The following is a 20,670-nucleotide window of genomic DNA, read 5'->3' as shown; positions in this document are numbered from 1 at the left end:
GTGGTGTCTTCATTTTTAGGCCTGTTCCTGGGGTTATTTGGGGTGCTGATTCTGAAAATTGCATTGGATAGGCCACATCAGCTCTAGATTATTAAATATGGTTTTCTGTGGTCAAGCAGATGGTGACTATTGGATAGCATATGTTCTGTATCAGAAACTATAGATGATGTGGTCTGGCCAATGCAATTTTCTGAATCTGCACCTCAAATAATCAAACTAAATTTAAAGTTGACTAAAAACTGATTTGTAATCCTTTTGGTACTAATGTTGGAGAGTGATCACTGGTCAAAGTGGTCCCTGGCCAAAAAAAAAGGTTGGGAAGCACTGCTATGTAGTCTAATCTAGATAGTTCTGGAATTTTACGTTCCTTATACTTTAGAAGGCAACAAAGAAAGGAAAAAAAAGACAAAGAAATGTGTAGGGCCTCACTGACCAATCTGATTTTAAACAATGGTAAGATCTGCTCTGCTTTTAAGGTGGTTCTTTGCCACATACAAAACCTGGCATAGGGTGCAACAAGCTACTCACCTGTAGGATCGTTTGCTTCCAGAAGAGGAAAAGCTACAGAAGAACATAAAAAGTTAGTTTTCAGTATACTTACAGATGTGAAACAATTAATATTTGTAGAGCAGGGATATAATGAGAAGGTAAAAGATAAGTTAGGCTTTACAGTTATCTCTCTAGTTGGCATATGATATAGCAAAGGTTACCAATAACTAAACGTCTCTTTGTCTCTAAATGAGCTGCTGAAACAAGGAAAAAGGCTGAGGTTTAGTATCAAAAACCAATTTCTCCATAAGTATATGGACTTTTTTAAACCTCGATGGAAGAGATCGGAATTTGACAAACTTTTTTTTTCTCTCTCTCTCTTTCTCATATTTTTTCTGTTCACCATTTTCTTGCTACTTTCCTATTTTCTTTACTATTTATGTTCTCCCACTTTTATTGTAATGAAAAATACTCACGGGCGTAACTACACATTTACAATTGTATTTTTGTTTTTCTTCTTTCTTTTAATAAAAATGATTTTTTTAAAAAAAAAAACCAATATGGCATGAATTGCTTATTCTTTGCATGATTTGTGGCCAGCTCCCAAGCCCTGATGATTGGCAACTCTTACTTTCAAGGCCAGGAAGAGGAATTAGGATACAACTCAACCACTTGTGACATATAAACTCAGATGTGGACAACAGGTAAAATTTGAAAATGTTACTTTATAGAACAAAGCTCTCAGAATTCTCCAGACAATATTATTACGGATCTGTGGAGGTAAGTGTCCTGGGAGATGTATCTGAAGTAACATTTGAAGCTCTGCCTCTTCTACACTGTCATATAAAAATCCAGATTATCTGCTTTGAACTGGATTATAAGGCAGTGTAAAAGGGGTCTTTGAAATTCCAGAGGCCATGAACTCTGGTCTTTAAGATATCACAAGTCTCCCAGCAGTTTCTACTGGTATCACTATGAAAACCAGCTTCAAGAAAAGGCCCTGAGACCAAAAGTGAAAGTGATAAGAGCCTTACCAGCTAACAGGAGAAGCAGGATCTCTGTGATAGTAGACTTCATCTTGGCATGTACTGTGTGAGATCTGAGGCAATGAAAAGGAAAGAATTGTTGGTGAGGAAGAGTGGAAGGAAAAACAAAGGGTTAGGATATTTGCTCCATTTGAATGTAATGGCTGCCTTTCATTTACTCCAGAACTATGACAAATAAGGAAAATGGATGAAAGTTCCCTGTAGACACACCTCCCAGTCTCCACAGAACAGATATTACCACTAGACTGGCCAATGATACAATTAGTAAACTGAATTTAAATGTCTCCTTTGATTTCCAACAGTCCCAGGTTTCCAACCAAGACACCCCACTGGAAAGGACGAGGTGGCAGGCCAGTTTTGCCTGTCTCTTCTAGCTGGGTCTACTGAATAGGAGAGAAAAAGCCATAATCGGTTGCTGTGTGGCCCGTTCCAGATGAAAAAAATGTGGCGGCTGAGCCCTTACTGTTACGACCAGCTAAACAAGCCGAACAAGCTGAATTGCCCAAAGGGAATCGGCCAAACTGAATCTATGCACAAGAATATTTGTAAAGAAGTGTGTTTTTATTTTGATTTATAGATGTCATGTTTAATTTTGTTTTAAAAGTCAGGTTTAACTATGTTTAAAAGGGTAAGTATTAGTCACCAGTGCGTGGGGGATGGTAACCAGCTCAGCATTCTGAGGCAGGTTGCCATAGTAACGAGGGCGGAGCCAACCGCCGTTTGAAGAAAAAGGAGGGAATGTTTTAAAAAACAGTTGAGTCTGTGATTTTAGTCACAGGGAAGACACTGGTTCCAGGTTAGGGAAACCAGGGGAACTCAGATCTCTAGTGGTGTTAAATATAGCAAGTTAGGTGACTTGTTTAGGTTTATTTGTAGAGTCTGAGTAGGAAGGGAAAGCAATCCCAGTTAGATCCAAAGTGATCAGTTAATAACTTTGCAACCATTATCTAAATGCCTTTAAAGAAGTTACTGTAACCACTAAGCTCTGTGCCTGAAATAAACTTGTTTTTGTTCTTCAATATCCAAGTCTCTGTCACCTATATTCAAAACTAAGTAACGCTACCATCTAATGTGAATAAGAATAAGAAAGAATAAGAGAATAAAGAAAGAGAAAAAAAGATTCCTCCCTGCCACATCTCCACAATTTGGTGGCAGCGGTGATCTCCACAATTTGGTGGCAGCGGTGGGATCAAAAAGGTTTTCCCCCCTGCCTGAAAGAGCCTCAGTCCTGCCTGAGTTCTTTACAGTATTATTTAATTGAAATCTCACTTGTCTTTTAAAACAGAGTCAAGGAGACATATTTAAAAGGAGTCTTAGTAGTTTTGTTGCAACAGAGTAATATGACAATCTCTTTGGAAAGCACCACTCTTGTTTGCTTCCCTTCTTTACATAGGAAATAGATCCTCTGCCTTTCAAGGATAAGCAGGAAACCCTTTTCTGGGTGCACGCTTGTGAAAAGATGGAGGCAAAGTGTGTGTGTGTGTTTAAAATATATCCTGCCTCATGTTCCAGAGGAAAATCATGCAACGGACATATGGCATTATATATTATTAATCAGAATAAGAAAAATACAATGTTAACACAACAGATCAGGAACTATTATTTATTTTATTTATTTACAACATTTATACCCCGCCCTTCTCACCCGAGGGGACTCAGGCAGCTTACAAAAATTGGCAAAATTTAATGCCCAAAATGCAATCATAAAAACAGAACAATATAAACAAATCCATTAAAAACATTGTTAAAACACATTATAAAAACCTTAAAACATATATATAATTAATTCCATTCGTCCGAGATCCTCATGCTTCATCCTTAAATCAGGCCATGTCAACTTTGTATTACTATGGCAGTGCGAAAACCAGGAGCCTCTGGTAGCCTAGGGGATAAAAGCCTTGTGACTTGAAGGTTGGGTTGCTGACCTGAAGGCTGCCAGGTTCGAATCCCACCCGGGGAGAGCGCGGATGAGCTCCCTCTATCAGCTCCAGCTCCATGCAGGGACATGAGAGAAGCCTCCCACAAGGATGGTAAAACATCAAAACATCTGGGCATCCCCTGGGCAACGTCCTTGCAGACGGCCAATTCTCTCACTCCAGAAGCAACTCCGGTTGCTCCTGACACGAAAAAAAGTGCGAAAACTGGATCTGTAATGTTTTACAGCAGGAAAAACGTCAGGTTTTACACCTGGTTGTGTATACTTGCTGAAATTTCCTCTTCACAACCTTTTAAGGTACAGGAATGATCTCCAGGTTTTTAAAAAATTAGCTAGGAAAATATTTGGTCAAATACTTTCGATTGGAATGTGTCTATATCAACCATTGAGAAGAACAGAATGAGTATATATTGGCAAGCACAGCATTAGGTAGCTTACATGATGGAGAGAACCCTACCGTGGTAGACCATCACACTGTCATGATCCAGATGATAGAAAAATTGAAGCTATACATGGGGGAGGGGGGCATCTCTGTTGTTTAAAAGACAAAGGATGAAAGATAACAAAGGGAAGGAAAGGCCAAGAACAAAATTGGTTCTTACCGACATGGCATTCAGAACACTCAAGATTACCCTTAACCAATCAGAAACAAAGGCAAACATTCCAAGGAGAACGAACAAAGGAACATTCTGTAACAACATTATAGTCCTCCAGGATGCCTAGGAGGCCCAAAAACTAGATGCCAGAGATAGAGATCAGAGATTAAGAGGCATTTTTCTCCATTAAGTGAATTTCTATGGTGTTTATTAGGCTTGCTCAAATAATTCGTTTTCCCCGTTAACCGTTATTAATTTGTTATTTTCGTTTGTTTTGAAGCAATTTTGAAGCATTGGTTGTCCACACGTCTGGATATCGCGGTTTCGAATCGCGAGAGGCCGTTTTTCGTTATGTCGTCGTTTTTTTCGTTAGGAAAAAAAGCTTTTGCAAATCTCCCAAACTCCCACCATTCAGGCCCTTTCCTTTTGCCCCTCAGCAAAAGGGGCATCACGGGCTCAGCCAATGGGAGGGGGCGAGGGGGAAGGAGGCCGAGGAGGAGGAGGAAGACGGAGGGGGGAAATGGCCGCCGCCGCCGCCGCCTCGCCTCAGCTCAGGCCTGGTGTCTCTCTGTGAGGCGGGAAGGCGGCGGATGGAGCCGGGAATGGAGAGACCGAGAGAGACAGAGAGGGGCCGGCGGTGAGGTTTTGACGTCTGTGCGAAGCTAGGCAAGTGGGGTTTATATATCTGTGGAAGGTCCAGGGTGGGAGAAAGAACTCTTGTCTGTGGGAGGCAAGTGTGAATGTTGCAATTGGTCACCTTGATTAGCATTGAATAGCCTTGCAGCTTCAAAGCCTGGCTGCTTCCTACCTGGGGGAATCCTTTGTTGGGAGGTATTAGCTGGCCCTGATTGTTTCCTGTCTGGAATTCCCATTTTCTGGGTGTTGTTCTTTTACTGTCCTGATTTTAGCTTTTCTGTAGCTAAAAATGCATATAAAATTGATTCTATAGGGAGGATAAATGATTGGATTTCAACTCCTACAGCTTAGCTTTCTCTGCCAATAATGGTACCATATCAAACTAAACCTCCCAAGATTCTGTAGCAGTGAGCCATCTTGGATATTGTAAGGGATTTATTATTATTATTATTATTATTATTATTATTATTATTATTATTATTAGACCTTGCTCCCAGGAAGGTGCCTTCGCTGTGGCTCCCAACTTATCTATCTACCTTTCCACATATTCTCCACGTTTTGTGTATGTGTATGTATATTATATATACATGAGCCCCGATGGCGAAGTGTGTTAAAGCACTGAGCTGCTGAACTTGCAGACCGAAAGGTCCCAGGTTCAAATCCCGGGAGCAGAGTGAGTGCCCGCTGTTAGCTCCAGCTTCTGCCAACCTAGCAGCTTGAAAACATGCCAATGTGAGTAGATCAATAGGTACCGCTCTGGCGGGAAGGTAATGGCACTCCATGTAGTCATGCCGGCCACATGACCTTGGAGGTGTCTATGGACAACACTGGCTCTTGGGCTTAGAAATGGAGATGAGCACCAACCCCCAGAGTCAGACATGACTGAACTTAACGTCAAGGGATACCTTTACCTTTACCTATATATACACACACACACACACACACACATTATGCAGGGACTATATACACAGTATATATCACACACACACCAATTTAACAAAGTTTCAGCCACAAAAACAAAGTTTCTGAAGTAGAACAATGACTTTCACAGTAAAGACAACCCAATTTAACAGGAAATAAGACTTTCAAACCAGGAACAGATTTCTGCAATTATTAAAAAATGGTTTATTATAAAAGCTATGAAAATTCGCCAAAAATCAGAGGATAAGGGAAATGTTCCAAATTTTGGTGAGCTATCAGTGTTAAATGTGTTCTACCACTGTACCAAGTTGGAAGAAGATCACTCAAAAAATGAGGGTGGGAGAGTCCTGTAAAGTCCTCTCCCTCTGTGCTGTTTTTGGGAATTGCGCATGCGCGTCCGCCATTAACGAATTAATTTAGAAAATAACGAATTTTCGTTAATTTCGAATTTTTTGGGGGGCCAAATTCGGAAATACCATCAGAAACGAAAAGCTGCCCCCCTCTAGTTTTGAAACGAGTTTAGAATCAAATTTTTCGTGGATCGATCAAGCCTAGTGTTTATAGCTTAACATGCCAATCAAGCAATCTAAAATATCAGAAAGGGTTGTTGAATGTTTTTCGGGCTGTGTGGCCATGTTCCAGAAGTATTCTCTCCTGATGTTTCGCCCACATCTATGGCAGGCATCCTCAGAGGTTGTGAGGTATGGAAAAACTAAGCAAGGAATGTTTATATATATCTGTGGGAAGTCCAGGGTGAGGGAAGAACTCTTGTCAGTTGGAGGCTAGCGTAAATGTTCCAGTTAATCACCCTAATTTGCATTGAATTGCTACATATACTAGCTACTTTCTGCCTGGGGGCATTCTTTATTAACTGCCCCTAGTTCCCATGTCTCAGAGTGTTGCTTCTTATTTACTGTTCTGATTTTTTAGTTTTTTTAATACTGGTAGCCAGATTTTGTTCATTTTCATGGTTTCCTCCTTTCTGTTGAAGTTGTCCACATGTTTGTGAATTTCAATGGCTTCTCTGTGTAGTCTGACATGATAGTTGTTGGAGTGGTATCAGAAACTTGTGGATAGGGCGTGGGGAGAGATAAACCATAAAAGGAACCAAAATAGAGTTAATTTCATTACACTAAGAAATCTAAACTTTTTTTTTTAATTTCATGAACCTTTAACCAGTCAGGTGAAAAATGACCGATCCTTTCTTAGAATGTAGTGGTATATTGTTGTATGACACTCAACATCAGTGTGGCTTTAAATTAAATTTTAGGATGATTTAAATGATGTTTTACAACTTTCTCACAATTTCAATACTTCATGCCAACCAGTGAAACTAGAATTACAATCCGACGATGCAAAAATATGGGTAAGAATTGAGAAGTCTGGCTTGACAGCAGTGTGTGCGAAAAAGACCTTGGAGTCCTCGTGGACAACAAGCTAAACATGAGCCAACAATGTGATGCAGCTGCTAAAAAAGCCAAACGGGATTCTGGCCTGCATCAATAGGGGAATAGCATCTATATCCAGGGAAGTCCTGCTCCCCCTTATTCTATTCTGCCTTGGTCAGACCACACCTGGAATACTGTGTCCAATTTTGGGCACCGCAGTTGAAGGGAGATGTTGACAAGCTGGAAAGCGTCCAGAGGAGGGCGACTAAAATGATCAAGGGTCTGGAGAACAAGCCCTATGAGAAGCGGCTTAAAGAACTGGGCATGTTTAGCCTGCAGAAGAGAAGGCTGAGAGGAGACATGATAGCCATGGACAAATACGTGAAGGGAAGTCATAGGGAAGAGGGAGCAAGCTTGTTTTCTGCTGCCCTGCAGACTAGGACACGGAACAATGGCTTCAAACTACAGGAAAGGAGATTCCACCTGAACATCAGGAAGAACTTCCTCACTGTGAGAAGGTCTGTTCGGCAGTGGAACTCTCTCCCCCGGACTGTGGTGGAGGCTCCTTCTTTGGAAGCTTTTAAGCAGAGGCTGGATGGCCATCTGTCGGGGGTGCTTTGAATGCGATTTCCTGCTTCTTAGCAGGGGGTTGGACTAGATGGCCCATGAGGTCTCTTCCAACTCTACTATTCTATGATTCTATAAGTCAATAAATTGGTGGAACCACTGTTTGTGTATAAAGGAAAGGATGAACAGTCAAGAAATAAAGAAAATAAAAGTAAGCCCACTATGTAATGAAGGCCAGTATGGTAGGAAAGACAACATTTCTCTACCCAGTTTCATCCATCATTAGGAATACAAGCCATGAATCACAATCAAAGTATAAATCACAGTCAGCTGAAGAAAAGCAGAACTTAGCCATGGTAGCTGGAGATTCTGAGTGCTACAGTCCAAAATGTAACTTTCCATGCTTTAAAAGGCCATGGAAGTAAATGCAGCAGCAGTTCATTATTCTTCTGTCCTGGCTTTAAGAAGCTGAACAGCTGCATAGCCGGAGTAGCAACACCAGAAAAGAGTTTGGGGAGCTCGAAAAAGAATCACAGTTGGAAGAGACCCCAGGGGCCATCTAGTCTAATCCCATTCTGCAATGCAGAAAAATATAAAATCAAAGCATTCCTGATCTCCGAAAAGGTGTCTATCACATTTCAAGGCAGCATATGCCCCTATCAAACAGCTCTGACAATCAGCTCTTAATGAACAGAGCTGGATGACAGAAAAACTAAGTACTTAATAAAAGTTGGGGATGAACCAGAGGCTTTGCCAGTTCAAATCTTGCCCCTTGAAATGTTAAGTGATTTCAGCTCTGCAATGGTCTGTGCTGGTGAAACAATGGGTAGCAATGGGAATTAGCCAGCCTGAATGAGTTCCCAGGAGAAGGACATAGGCAAGGCATTGGGCAATTTCTATGACCTTTGGTTTGGCTCGATTGTTAGGTGTGCAGAGGCATTGTTAGGGGATTATGCCTACTGCCTGAAGGGGTGATGATGAGGTTTTTCTATGTCCTCCCCTGTTGAGTACTTGTGAAATGTGTATTTCCAGGCTAAAAGTCATCTCTGGAGCTTAGCTCAAATTAAACTTCTGGGTGAAAGGTTGCCTTTGACTTGGCTAATGACTATTCAAACCTTTCCGCGACTTTCATCTTCTTCCTGAGGATGCCTGCCATAAATGTGGGCAAAACGTCAGGAGGAAATGCTTCTGGAACATAGCCATACAGCCCGGAAAACTCACAGCAACCCAATTAAGCCCCCGGTGGGTTAAACCCTTGTTCCAGCAGGACTCATGACTTGGTTGGTTGCTGACCTGAAGGTTGCCGGTTCGAATCCAGCCTGGGGAGAGCGTGGATGAGCTCTCTCTGTCAGCTCCAGCTCCATGCGAGAAGCCTCCCACAAGAATGGTAAACATCAAACATTGCAGATGGCAATTCTCTCACACCAGAAGCGACTTGCAGTTTCTCAAGTCACTCCTGACACAAAAAATAAAAAATTCGGCCATGAAAGCCTTCAACAACAATTTGTTAGTGGAAGGGTCAGGGCTGACAGCAACACTCCACAAAGAAATCTGGATGTCACTACAACCTTTTGTGTCCAAAAGAATGGAGAGCCAAGACCATAATCTGATTGGCAAGGTGCAATACAATTACTTTCTTGGAAATCTTAAATTACTCATCCATTATGACAGCATTATTGCGAAAGGGAAACAAGTTCCGACAAGCTCAAGGAATCTGCTTGGTCCCAAGCCAGCCTTTATGAAGGGTTTTTAGCCTAAACTTTTAAAACAATTTCCTTAAGTAAGAGGCCAGGAATTCCATTATAACTGTATGTTAAAGAGAAACAGCAAAAGCAGAAATATGAAACCATGGTGGAAGTTGCTGTTAAAAGATATGGCAATGGCTGCTGGGTTCACTGTGAGGCAAAAGTACAAGACAGCCAGCCAGTATGACATAATGGTGAAGAGTTTTCAACCAGGATTAAGCTGATTCAGGATTAAATTTTCCAAAGTTCCTCAAAGGATCTTGGTCCAGTTACTATCCTACTCAATCCAACCTACTTTACAGAGTTATGCTGAAAATAAAAAAAGGGAGAAAGGCGACAAGCCAGTCATTCTTTTTCTCAACCTTATATGTTTTACAAGGGTTAGTGTGGTAATGGAGCCCCCGGTGGTGCAGCAAGTTAAACCACTGAGCTGCTGAACTTGCAGACTGAAAAGTTGGCAGTTCAAATCCAGGGAGGTGGGTGAGCTTCTGCTGTTAGCCCCAGCTTCTGCCAATCTCGCAGTTCGAAAACATGCAAATGTGAGTAGATCAATAGGTACTGCTCCAGCGGGAAAGTAACAGTGCTTTATCCAGTCATGATGGCCACATGAACTTGGAAGCGTCTATGGACTCTTTGGCTTAGAAATGGAGATGATTACCAACTCCCAGAGTCGGACACGACTAGACTTGACGTCAGGGGAAACCTTTATCTTTCCCCAGTGTGGTAATAACATAAGGAAGGGTATGCAAATCATATGGAAATCACTTTGAGCTGCTCGAAGAAAAGGTGGATTTAAACTTAACTGATCATAGTAGTGCTGCTGATGCAGTATTGTAACTTGTTTGGCATTGGACTTAAGAGACTTATAAGGGGAACGGAAGAGGGGTAAAAGGTATAACAATAATAACAATAATAATAATAAATAAAACATGTATAAGTAGATAAAAGTAGTAGTAGTAGAGAGATATGTAGTAAAGTTGCAATGGAAAACTCTAAAATTGATAAGAAATATGCATGAAGATGTTTTGATTCTGATTCTTCTTTATTGTTGGATTGCATACAATGTGATATGTCTGGGATATTGTAAAATGAGAAAAGAATGTATACTTATACATTTTGAATTATAAATTAATAATAATAATAATAATAATAATATTGATAATAAAACATGTATAGGTAGATGAAGGGCGTGTAGTGGAGAGATGTATAGTGAAGTTGTAATGGAAAAGTTAAAAGACTGATGGGAAATATGCTTGGGGATAATCTAGATTTTTTTTTTGCTGTATATAAGGATTGTATGCAATGTGATGTGTTTGAGATATTGTAGAATGAGGAAAATGTGAGCTTGTACATTTGGATTGATAAATTAATAAAAACAAATTTTAAAAAAAGAGAGACTTTTTTTCTACCCCTCACTTGGAGTAGATGGTAATCCACCATTTCCCATTATTTACTCACCTCCTCAACATAGAGCCCTTCCAGATAGGCTCTATATCCCAGGATCTGATCCCAGGTTTTCTGCTTTAAACTAGATTATATGAGTCCACCCTGCCATATAATCTGGGATAAACAGAAAACCTGTGATCAGATCCTGGGATATCTAGAAGGGCCTTAATTTACTCTCCCTACAGGGAAATAACACAACAAGCAACCCAGTTGCTCTCCCAACAAAGAAGATTCTGGTTTCCCCTTCTAATATATTCTTCTTCCAGGCTAATATTTAATATGGATTCTGCTTCCTTGCCTGCATTATTCTGCTAACTCAAAACTGCTAGTGACACAATTTAAGGTTCAAACGAAATCCCAAAAGAAATGAAATATCAAGGTGGTGGTGGGAAAGCATGCTCAGAGTGAGTGTATATTATGCTACTGCTAACTTTTGGCCTCGAAATAAACTTAAATCCACAAGAGAAAAGCAAACACAATTAAATTGTTCATAGCTTTATTACATTTTAAACTTTTTTACCCTTTCTAAGCTGCCTTGAATCCTGGATTGGAATAAAATCCAGTGCGGACCTTGAGATCTTCTGGGGAGGCTCTTCTTGCGCTCCCACCACCGTCTCAAGTGCGGCTGGTGGGGACGAGGGAACGAGCCTTCTCGGCAGTGGCCCCCTGGCTCTGGAATGCATTGCCAAAAGAGATCAGGCAATCCCCTACATTATCCAATTTCCACAAGGAACTGAAGACCTGGTGGTGTCGGCAGGTTTTTGAGTAATTACCGCCGATTTCTGAGCCTGAATATATTGCATAAGATTTCCCTAGCCTAAAATGATACATTTTAATATATTGGGTTTATGGTTCCCGTCCCCTTGATCTGGTCATGTAAGTGTGATTTATTGTTATAATTGTATTATTTTACTTTGTTTAATAATGTGTATTATGTTGTTATGTAATGTTTGTGTTGCTTTTATGATTGTAAACCGCCCTGAGTCCCATCCGGGAGATAGGGCGGTATATAAATACAGTAGAGTCTCACTTATCCAACATAAACGGGCCGGCAGAATGTTGGATAAGCGAATATGTTGGATAATAAGGAGGCATTAAGGAAAAGCCTATTAAACATCAATTTAGGTTATGATTTTACAAATGAAGCACCAAAACATCATGTTAGACAACAAATTTGGCAGAAAAAGTAGTTCAATAAGCAGTAATGCTATGTAGTAATTACTGTATTTATGAATTTAGCACCAAAATATCATGATATATTGAAAACATTGACTACAAAAATGCATTGGATAATCCAGAATGTTGGATAAGCGAGTGTTGGATAAGTGAGACTCTACTGTAAAGTTTTATTATTATTATTATTATTATTATTATTATTATTATTATTATTATTATTATTATAAGCTGGGGCTAACTGTGGGAACTCACCACGCTCCCCGGATTCAAACTGCTGCCCTTTTGGTTAGCAAGTTCAGCAGCTCAGCAGTTAACCTGTTGCATCACTGACTATATAAGGTACAGTAGAGTCTCACTTATCCAACGTAAATGGGCCGGCAGAACGTTGGATAAGCGAATATGTTGGATAATAAGGAGGGATTAAGGAAAAGCCTATTACACATCAAATTAGGTTATGATTTTACAAATTAAGCACCAAACATCATGTTAGACAACAACCTAGCAGTTTGAAAACATGCAAATGTGATTAGATCAATAGGAACCACTCCAGCGGGAAGGTAACGGTGCTCCATGCAGTCATGCCGGTCACACTACCTTGGAGGTGTCTACGGACAATGCCGGCTCTTTGGCTTAAAAATGGAGGTGAGCACCACCCTCCAGAGTCAGATGCGATTAGACTTAATGTCAAGGGAAAATCTTTACATTTATTATTCATTTATTATTCATTTATTATTCATTTACATTTATTATTCAGTGTAGACTCGTATAATGCAGACTGAGCTGCATCAAATTGGATTATATGAGTCTACACTGGCATTTAATCCAGGTCAATCTGCATTATAATGGCAATGTAGATGGGTCCTGAGTGGCACTTCAAAATTTCTTAGACTGCAGTTCCCATTAATCCTAGTCAGTATACTTAATGATCAGGGATGATGGGAGCTGCAGCCCAACCACTTCTGTAGAACTTCTAGTTGTACATTCTTGCTTAATTGTAAATATCATTGGTGTTAGAATAATTTACTAATTCAATGCTAGAATACATGGGCAGCAACAGGATTTTTAAGTGCCCCGAATTTCGGAAGCCCATCTCGAAAATGATCCACCTTTGCCGAGGGACCCTGGCATCCAATGGAAACCAAATTAAAAAGCAACATTAACCACCAGTACCAGAAAAACTTAATATCTACCAACCAAAGCTGTAGGCGTCAACTCAAGTCTTAACTTTCTTTGGCCTATTTTCACCTTATTCGTTCTGTTTTATTTAACATCCCGCCCTGAAGAAGGATTTGATAGGTTTACAATGAGTGTGAGATTGTTCTTTTGCAAACTGGTTGTTTAAAAAGTGCCCATAGGAAGTTATTTCCTCATTTGGCAATTTGGGGATAGAAAGTATGCATTATTCAGAAGAAGGAAACACATACGCACAGAGAGAGATCTGCAAAAAAAAAAAAAACCAACTTAATATCTTGATTTTTTTTGAAGAGGAGGGGAAACAAAGTTTCAACATGCCACAAGAGCGCAGAATTTCTTTTGTGTGTAAGATAAGAAGGGAAAAGAGCCATTTAAGAGGCTTAGGAACCAATGTTGCATATCCACTGATCACCTCGACAAAGGTTGTTTCCATCTCCTGTAAGAAACAAATGTCTGCAAAAAGAGAAAAATAAAAACAGCATAGCTGTATCTAATCCAGAGTGACAGCTCCATAATGACTATCACAGAAACCTGAAACTTATCCCCAGTTCCTGGGAAATGACTCCTATTAGTCTCTCAGCTCTCGCCACGGGTAAAACAATTATTTACATTTGGACAAAGGGATCAGGGTGACTTGGTTTACCTACGTAAAAGATAGGAGCCTTGCGCTGGTCTCTGAATCGTTTGCTGAACACCAAGCATACTGGCAAAAGTAATGTGTAAGCGGGGGCAAAGTCTCAAAGCAAAGTCTGAAGACCCTCCAACAGACAGTGTATCTTGCTGTCTACATTGTAAATTTAAATCCTCTTTGCCGGACGTTGCCCCCATCTGTGGAATTTTGCTGTTTTGAGAAGACTCTAGGAACTTCTCATTCTGTATCCCAGAGCTCCTTTAGGAAATTAGCCTACGAAATCGGTTTTGAACAAGTCCAGGTTTGTAATGTGAATGTGTCTATTGAAAGCACAATCTATCGAAAGCACAATCCTAAATGCTGGCGAGGGTGCCAGGAAATTGGAACCTACATGCATATGTGGTGGGATTGTAAACATGGGAATTTTTGGGAATTGGTCATAAGGGAAATAGAAAATATTATGAATATAAAAATTAGAAGGAATCCAGTGGAAATATTACTTTTAATTAAGAAAGAAGATGAGAAAGATAAGAGGGGGGAAAAATTTAATAGACATGCTATTAACAGCAGCTAGATTACTAATTGCAAAATATTGGAAAGGAGAAATGAAAATACAAATTAATGAATGGTATAAAGAGGTTTCAAATGGCACTGAATGACAAGCTAACATCAAATTTAAAAGTAAAAAAGGGATTATGGAAAAAATGATTTTGAAAGTACAATAGAGTCTCACTTATCCAACACTCGGATTATCCAACGCATTTTTGTAGTCAATGTTTTCAATATATTGTGATATTTTGGTGCTAAATTTGTAAATACAGTAATTACTACATAGCATTACTGTGTATTGAACTACTTTTTCTGTCAAATTTGTTGTTTAACATGATATTTTGGTGCTTCATTTGTAAAATCATAATCTAACTTGATGTTTAATAGGCTTTTCCTTAATCCCTCATTATCCAACATATTCACTTATCCAACGTTCTGCCGGCCCGTTTATGTTGGATAAGTGAGACTCTACTGTATTTGGAGAAAATTTCTAGAAAAATTATTGGAAAAAGAAGATGGGAATTTACCTCCAAATGAATAATTGAACTTTTGGTGGGACTACAGAAGAAGAGATGGCTGTGGGGAAGGGGAGTACAGGGATGAATGTAAATAAAAGAGGGGGAAATGTATAGAATATGTTTAAATAATTGTAACTTTTTCTCAAATAATAATAACAATAAAAAAATATTTTAAGAAAATAAAAGAAAGCACAATCCTATACATGCCTACTAAGAACTAAGGGTTACTTCTGAGTAAGTGGGAGGAAGATTTGGCAGCCAAAGTGCAGCACAACATGGAGCCCATTTCCATTCCATTTACCCTTATTTCAGTGGGTAACTCTTGCTACATTTTGGAACACCGTTCTAGTTTTTTGGGAGGAGGACGAGACAGGTCTTTCAGCCCATACAGAATTATCCACTTAGCCATCTTGTTTTACTTAATGGTAAGATTGAGCTATTTCTTTGCACCTTTCCTTATAATTTCCAACTCTGAGATAGTCATGTTGCTCATCATCAGCTACTGCCCACTAAATATTGCTATTACATGGATGTTCATATTCCAAACAACTGTATTCCATATCTTTGAGCTTTATGGGGTTTTTTTTCCAGTATCCATCTGCACTCAGTCATTTTGATTAGCTATTATGACCATCTCATAGTAAAAGTTGTCCCATTTCCAAAGAAGTCTACATCCTTTGTAACACAATTTGTGACATTCATATCCGTGCTTCAGTTCAAGTGGCAAAGGAGCTACTGTGGTGTAATGTTAAAATTATTTACTGTGACTTGGCAAATTCTGGTTTGTCTCTATCAAGTAATAAAAAAGTATTTTTCCAGATGTGGTAACCAATGAATAGCATTCAGACACCCCAATCTTACCATTGTCAGTATGTTTAGGTTTTTCCCGGACATTAAGTCTAGTTGTGTCCGATTCTGGGGGTTGGCGCTCATTTCTATTTTGAAGCCAACGAGCCAGCGTTGTCTATAGATACCTCCAAGGTCATGTGGCCGGCATGACTGCATGGAGCGCCGTTACCTTCCCGCAGAAGCAGTACATATTGATTTACTCACATTTGTTTTCCAACTGCTAGGTTAGCAAAAGCTGGGGCTAATAGCAGGAGCTCACTCTGCTCCCTAGATTTGAACCACCAACCTTTCAGTCAGCAAGTTCAGCAGCTCAGCAGTTTAATCCGCTGCACCATCAGGGGCTTCTATTGTCAGTATAATTTGACTTAAAGTTGGTGGGGATGCTTTTTTTAAAAGTACACAATTGAGCATCTCTTCTGAAAAATTTCAAAATTGTCCACGTAGGTAGCAGAGATTGTGACATCTTCGCTGTCTGATGGTTGGTAAACACAAACTTTACTTCATGAATACAATTATGAAAATAGTGTATACCTTTAGGCTATGTGTAAAAGATAAACATTAAACATAAATGAATTCTGTGTTTAGATTTGAAGTGCCATCTCCAAGGTGCCTCATTATGTACATATACGCAAATTACAGGGTTTTTTAAATCCTGGAAAAAATCCAAAACACTTCTCACCCTCAGCAATGGATGCAAATTACAGAAGAGGAGATTCCACCTGAACATGAGGAAGAACTTCCTGACTGTAAGAACTGTTCAGCAGTGGAACTCTCTGCCTCGGAGTGTGGTTAAAGCTCCTTCCTTGGAAGCTTTTAAACAGAGGCTGGATGGCCATCTATCAGGGCTACTTTGGCTTTTCCTGCATGACAGGGAGTTGGATTAGATGGCCTATGTGTTCTCTTCCAACTCTAAGATTCTATGATTCTATGATTTTGGATTGGATTAGAGCTATCTGAGTTATCCAGTGGAAGGCCAAACTGACACCAAGGACTAGATCTGTGAATCAGCCAGTTTCCTAACCCAGAGCTGTGCCAAGCCCAAATCCAACACAACACAGGTCTGTCATAATGCATGTTCCTGAAATATGCAAAGCAGGCCAGTTTTTGTACTAACCCCTTTGGGAAAAACAGGACAAGTCTGAAGATGTTACGTCTTTTTTTTTAAGAACTTAAAAATTTGGCAAGTGACAAAGTTGCAATACAGGGTGTTTGAAAAAGCACTCCTTAGTTTTAATGTAAATTACATTAAAACTAGGGAGTTCTTTTTCAAACACCCTGTACTTTCCAGGCAAACAGATTCTGTGCTTCCCTTAGAGATGTCCATTTCTAAATAGTAACCCAAAGCTCACACCTTAAAGATGCATAATGAGTATTTATTTTAAAAAATAAATCAAATAATAATTTTTATTATTATTTTATGAATTTTAAATTCACATTATATTCATTGTGTTTTAATTTGTGCCCCATGTATTTCAATACGTGTCAACATATATTTTAATGTGTGCTATTATGCAATATAGGTTAGTATTATGATATATTTTAACTACATTGTGCCCCTCCTCAAACTTAAGGAGAGGCGGGTTTTTATTATTTTATTTCTATTATTATTGTTGTTGTTGTTGTCATAATTATTTTGACACTAAATTCCTAAATATCAGAGGGAGACAAATAACCAAGCAACCCTACATATGGGTCTACACTTAGTTGTCAACTTCTACGCAAAAGAATCACATCACCTCATGAATGTTCCTTTACCATTTTTATAACGATGGAATACATAATGTTTTATTTGCTGTATGTTTTAACTTGTATGTTTCCTGCTGTGCTGGAAACTGCTCTGAGTCCCTTGAGGAGATAGGATGGTATATAAATAAATTATTATTATTATTATTATTATTATTATTATTATTATTATTATTATTATTATTATTAAGAACAAGCAAGCCCCAATGAGCACCTCAAGAGGTCTGCAAGCAAGGAGCTCCTGTAGTCTTTGCCTTGAATAATTTTTGGGACCCCACTCCCTTCCCCTGTAAAAGCTCTTTTCTACTCACCTCCTCCAAAGGCAACTCAAGGCAGGCAGAGAGGCACTGAAGTGGGTCCTGCTTTGGCTCCAGAGCTGCTTCTCCACCGCCGGCACCTCCTCAGCCACACCTGGCCAGGTATGCCGGAACAGGTTTGGCTGCCGCAGGGCAGGGCAGGGCCACGAGGCCTGGTGCTTTTTTGCATTTCACTTTTTGCATAAGAGCAATTGCCTCCTCCCCAGTCCAGAAGAGTCTCTTGGCTCCTTTGGTGTTGGGGAAAAGAGAGCCACATAATTCTCCTTCTCTCCCTCCTTCTCCTTCAGAGAGAGGGAGCCTTTAAACAACCCTGCCTTTCATTGGAGCCTAGGTGTGTTTGAGGTTGAATTTCTGCCTGTGAAAACACACTCCTTTGACACACAGCCCTGATGTGCTCCGAAGCCCTGCACCAGATATAGACACATTAAGAACCCAGAATGCCTCCCATGAGCCCATAAATCAGGGGTCCTCAAACTTTTAAAGCAGCGGGCCGGTCCACAATCCTTCAGACTGTTGAGGGGCCGAATTATAATTTGAAAAAAAAAATGAACAAATTTCTATGCACACTGCACATGTCTTATTTGTAGTGCAAAAAACAACAACAATGGAAGAACAATACAATATTTGAATATAAGAACAATTTTAACCAACATAAATCTATCAGGATTTCAATGGAAAGTGTGGACCTGCTTCTGGCCAATGAGATATTCAAGTTAATTAGGATTGTTGTTGTTGTTGTTGTTGTTGTTGTTGTTGTGTGCCTTCAAATCATGTCAGACTTTGGGCGAGCCTGAGTCTAAAATTATTCATTTATTTATTTACTATTACTACATTTATTTACTACATTTATATCCCACCCTTCTCACCCCAAAGGGGACTCAGAGCAGCTGTATGTACAAACAATATATTATATTATTAGCATAGCACAATATTAGCATTATATATTGCTATATATTGAACTATACCACTGTACTGTAATATTATATATAATATATAACAAATAATTTAATATTATTATATGGTATTATTATTAGTATTATATTGTATAACATATTTTATCAATATTATATGTATATATAATATATTATTAAAACTGATATAAAAATATTATATTATAAAACGGAGGGCGGGGGCCAGGTAAATGACCTTGGAGGGCCGCATCCGGCCCCCGGGCCTCAGTTTGGCGACCCCTGCCATAAATGGTGTGGCTGGCTAGCCCTGGAGATCTTTTTGGACTGCAGCTCCCCAAATCCCGCACCAGTGATTGCATAGCCCAACAACAACAACAACAACAACAACAACAATCACCTCGATGTCTTGATTTTAAGCCTATTCCTGGAGTTATTTGGGACACTGATTTAGAAAATTGTATTGCATATGTCGCTGCTATCAAACTGGGGTTCCGAGCATTCAACCCCTTCTGCGGAAGCAGCACCTTTCATCCAAGAAGAAAACCCCAAAAACCAAACTGTCTTTTAGTAAAGAAAGATTTATATAAAAATACATACAAACAAAACAGTCCTTTGCTTTTATCAGCAGCTTTCAAACGCAAAACAAAATCTTCTTATCTTCAAGCTTTAACCTTTCTGGTTTCCATCTTCAAACCTCTTTAAACCTCTCTTCGGTTCTACTTCAATAGCTTTTCAACAGCAATACCATCTTTGTCACCATCACAATCACATTCGCCTTCACCATCACATACACATACACATTCACTAACACAAGATCTACACAGTCTCTTATGAATAGCACTCAGTCTTTAGCCGGTGTCTTGATTACATGGATAGGACATGATTCTTACAAACACTTGTCCATTTTCACATAAGAAATGACCGAAATAATATAAAACTCTGACAGCATAGAGTGCTTCTGCTATAGTTTCGTAGTTAAAGTTATCATGATTTTCTATGACCGTACAACTGGTAAATGGCATATATATCTCAAAACTTAAAGCTGATTGGGAAAAACTGGTACCATTTTTGGAATCAGCAGGTCAAATGTGTCTTGTCTGGTTTCTGTTTTTTGATGTAGGTAATGCTTTATAGGAGGTCTTCTGGAGACCAGAGTTCAATTCCCAGCACATCTGTAGAAACCTCACAACCTCTGAGGATGCTTGCCATTGACGTGGGCAAAACGTCAGGAGAGAATACTTCTGGAACATGGCCATACAGCCCGAAAAACACACAAGGACCACTGGATAATCTTCAGCAAGTCACACAATCTCAGCCCCAGAAAACTCTGTGGTAGGGTTGCCTTAGTGCAGTGCTTCTCAACCTTTCTAATGCTGCGATCCCTTAATACTGTTCCTCATGTTGTGGTGACTCCCAACCATAAAATTATTTTCGTTGCTATTCCATAACTGTAATTTTGCTACTGTTATTAATCGTAATGTAAATATTTGATATACAGGATGTATTTTCATTCACTGGACCAAATTTGGCACAAATACCCAACACACCCAAATTTGAATACTAACAGGGTTGGGGAGGGTAGTGATGTTATAATTTGGGAGTTATAGTTGCTGGGATTTATAGTTCACCTACAATCAAAGAGCATTCTGAGATCCACTAACGATGAAACTGAACCAAACTTGACACACAGAACTCCCATGACCAACAGAAAATACGGGAAACATTTGGTGGGCATTTATCTTGAGTTTTGGAGTTGTAGTTCACCTACATCCAGAGAGCACTGTGGACCAAACTTGGCACAAATGCTCAATATGTCCAAACGTGGACACACGTTATAGAACTTGACATTTGGGAGTTGTAGTTGCTGGGATATAAAGTTCACCTACAATCAAAGAGCCCATTGAACCTCTCCAATGCTAGAATTGGGCCAAACTTCCCACACAGAGCCCCCACGATCAATACAAAATACTGGTCTTTGGCGACTCCCAGGTAGAGAAATGCTGCCTTAGTGT

The 20,670-nt window shown here is 39.6% G+C and overlaps 1 protein-coding gene across 3 annotated transcripts in view; it reads right to left on the bottom strand.

The window, feature by feature from the left end:
• The window catches only part of fxyd3 (FXYD domain containing ion transport regulator 3), a 29,056-nt gene extending 10,913 nt beyond the window's left edge, over window positions 1–18,143 (bottom strand). Inside the window, exons 1-3 of one of the 3 annotated variants that reach the window (XM_008117060.3) lie at window positions 17,742–18,143; window positions 1,524–1,588; window positions 529–561 (exon numbers count right to left, since the gene is read on the bottom strand). In XM_008117060.3, coding sequence (XP_008115267.1) covers window positions 529–561; window positions 1,524–1,566 — 76 coding nt within the window. In that variant the 5' untranslated portion in view covers window positions 1,567–1,588; window positions 17,742–18,143. Of the gene's footprint in view, window positions 1–528; window positions 562–1,523; window positions 1,589–3,909; window positions 4,285–17,741 lie in introns of those variants that run through there. The other 2 variants (XM_062962159.1, XM_062962160.1) reach the window with 2 other exon arrangements.
• Window positions 18,144–20,670: the final 2,527 nt, after the last annotated feature.

Source organism: Anolis carolinensis, unplaced genomic scaffold (genome assembly GCF_035594765.1).
Source record: "Anolis carolinensis isolate JA03-04 unplaced genomic scaffold, rAnoCar3.1.pri scaffold_10, whole genome shotgun sequence".
In the NCBI taxonomy this organism is placed as follows: Eukaryota; Metazoa; Chordata; class Lepidosauria; order Squamata; family Dactyloidae; genus Anolis; species Anolis carolinensis.
Note: the sequence above shows the minus strand (reverse complement) of the source record. Positions and strands in the feature narration are given on the sequence as shown.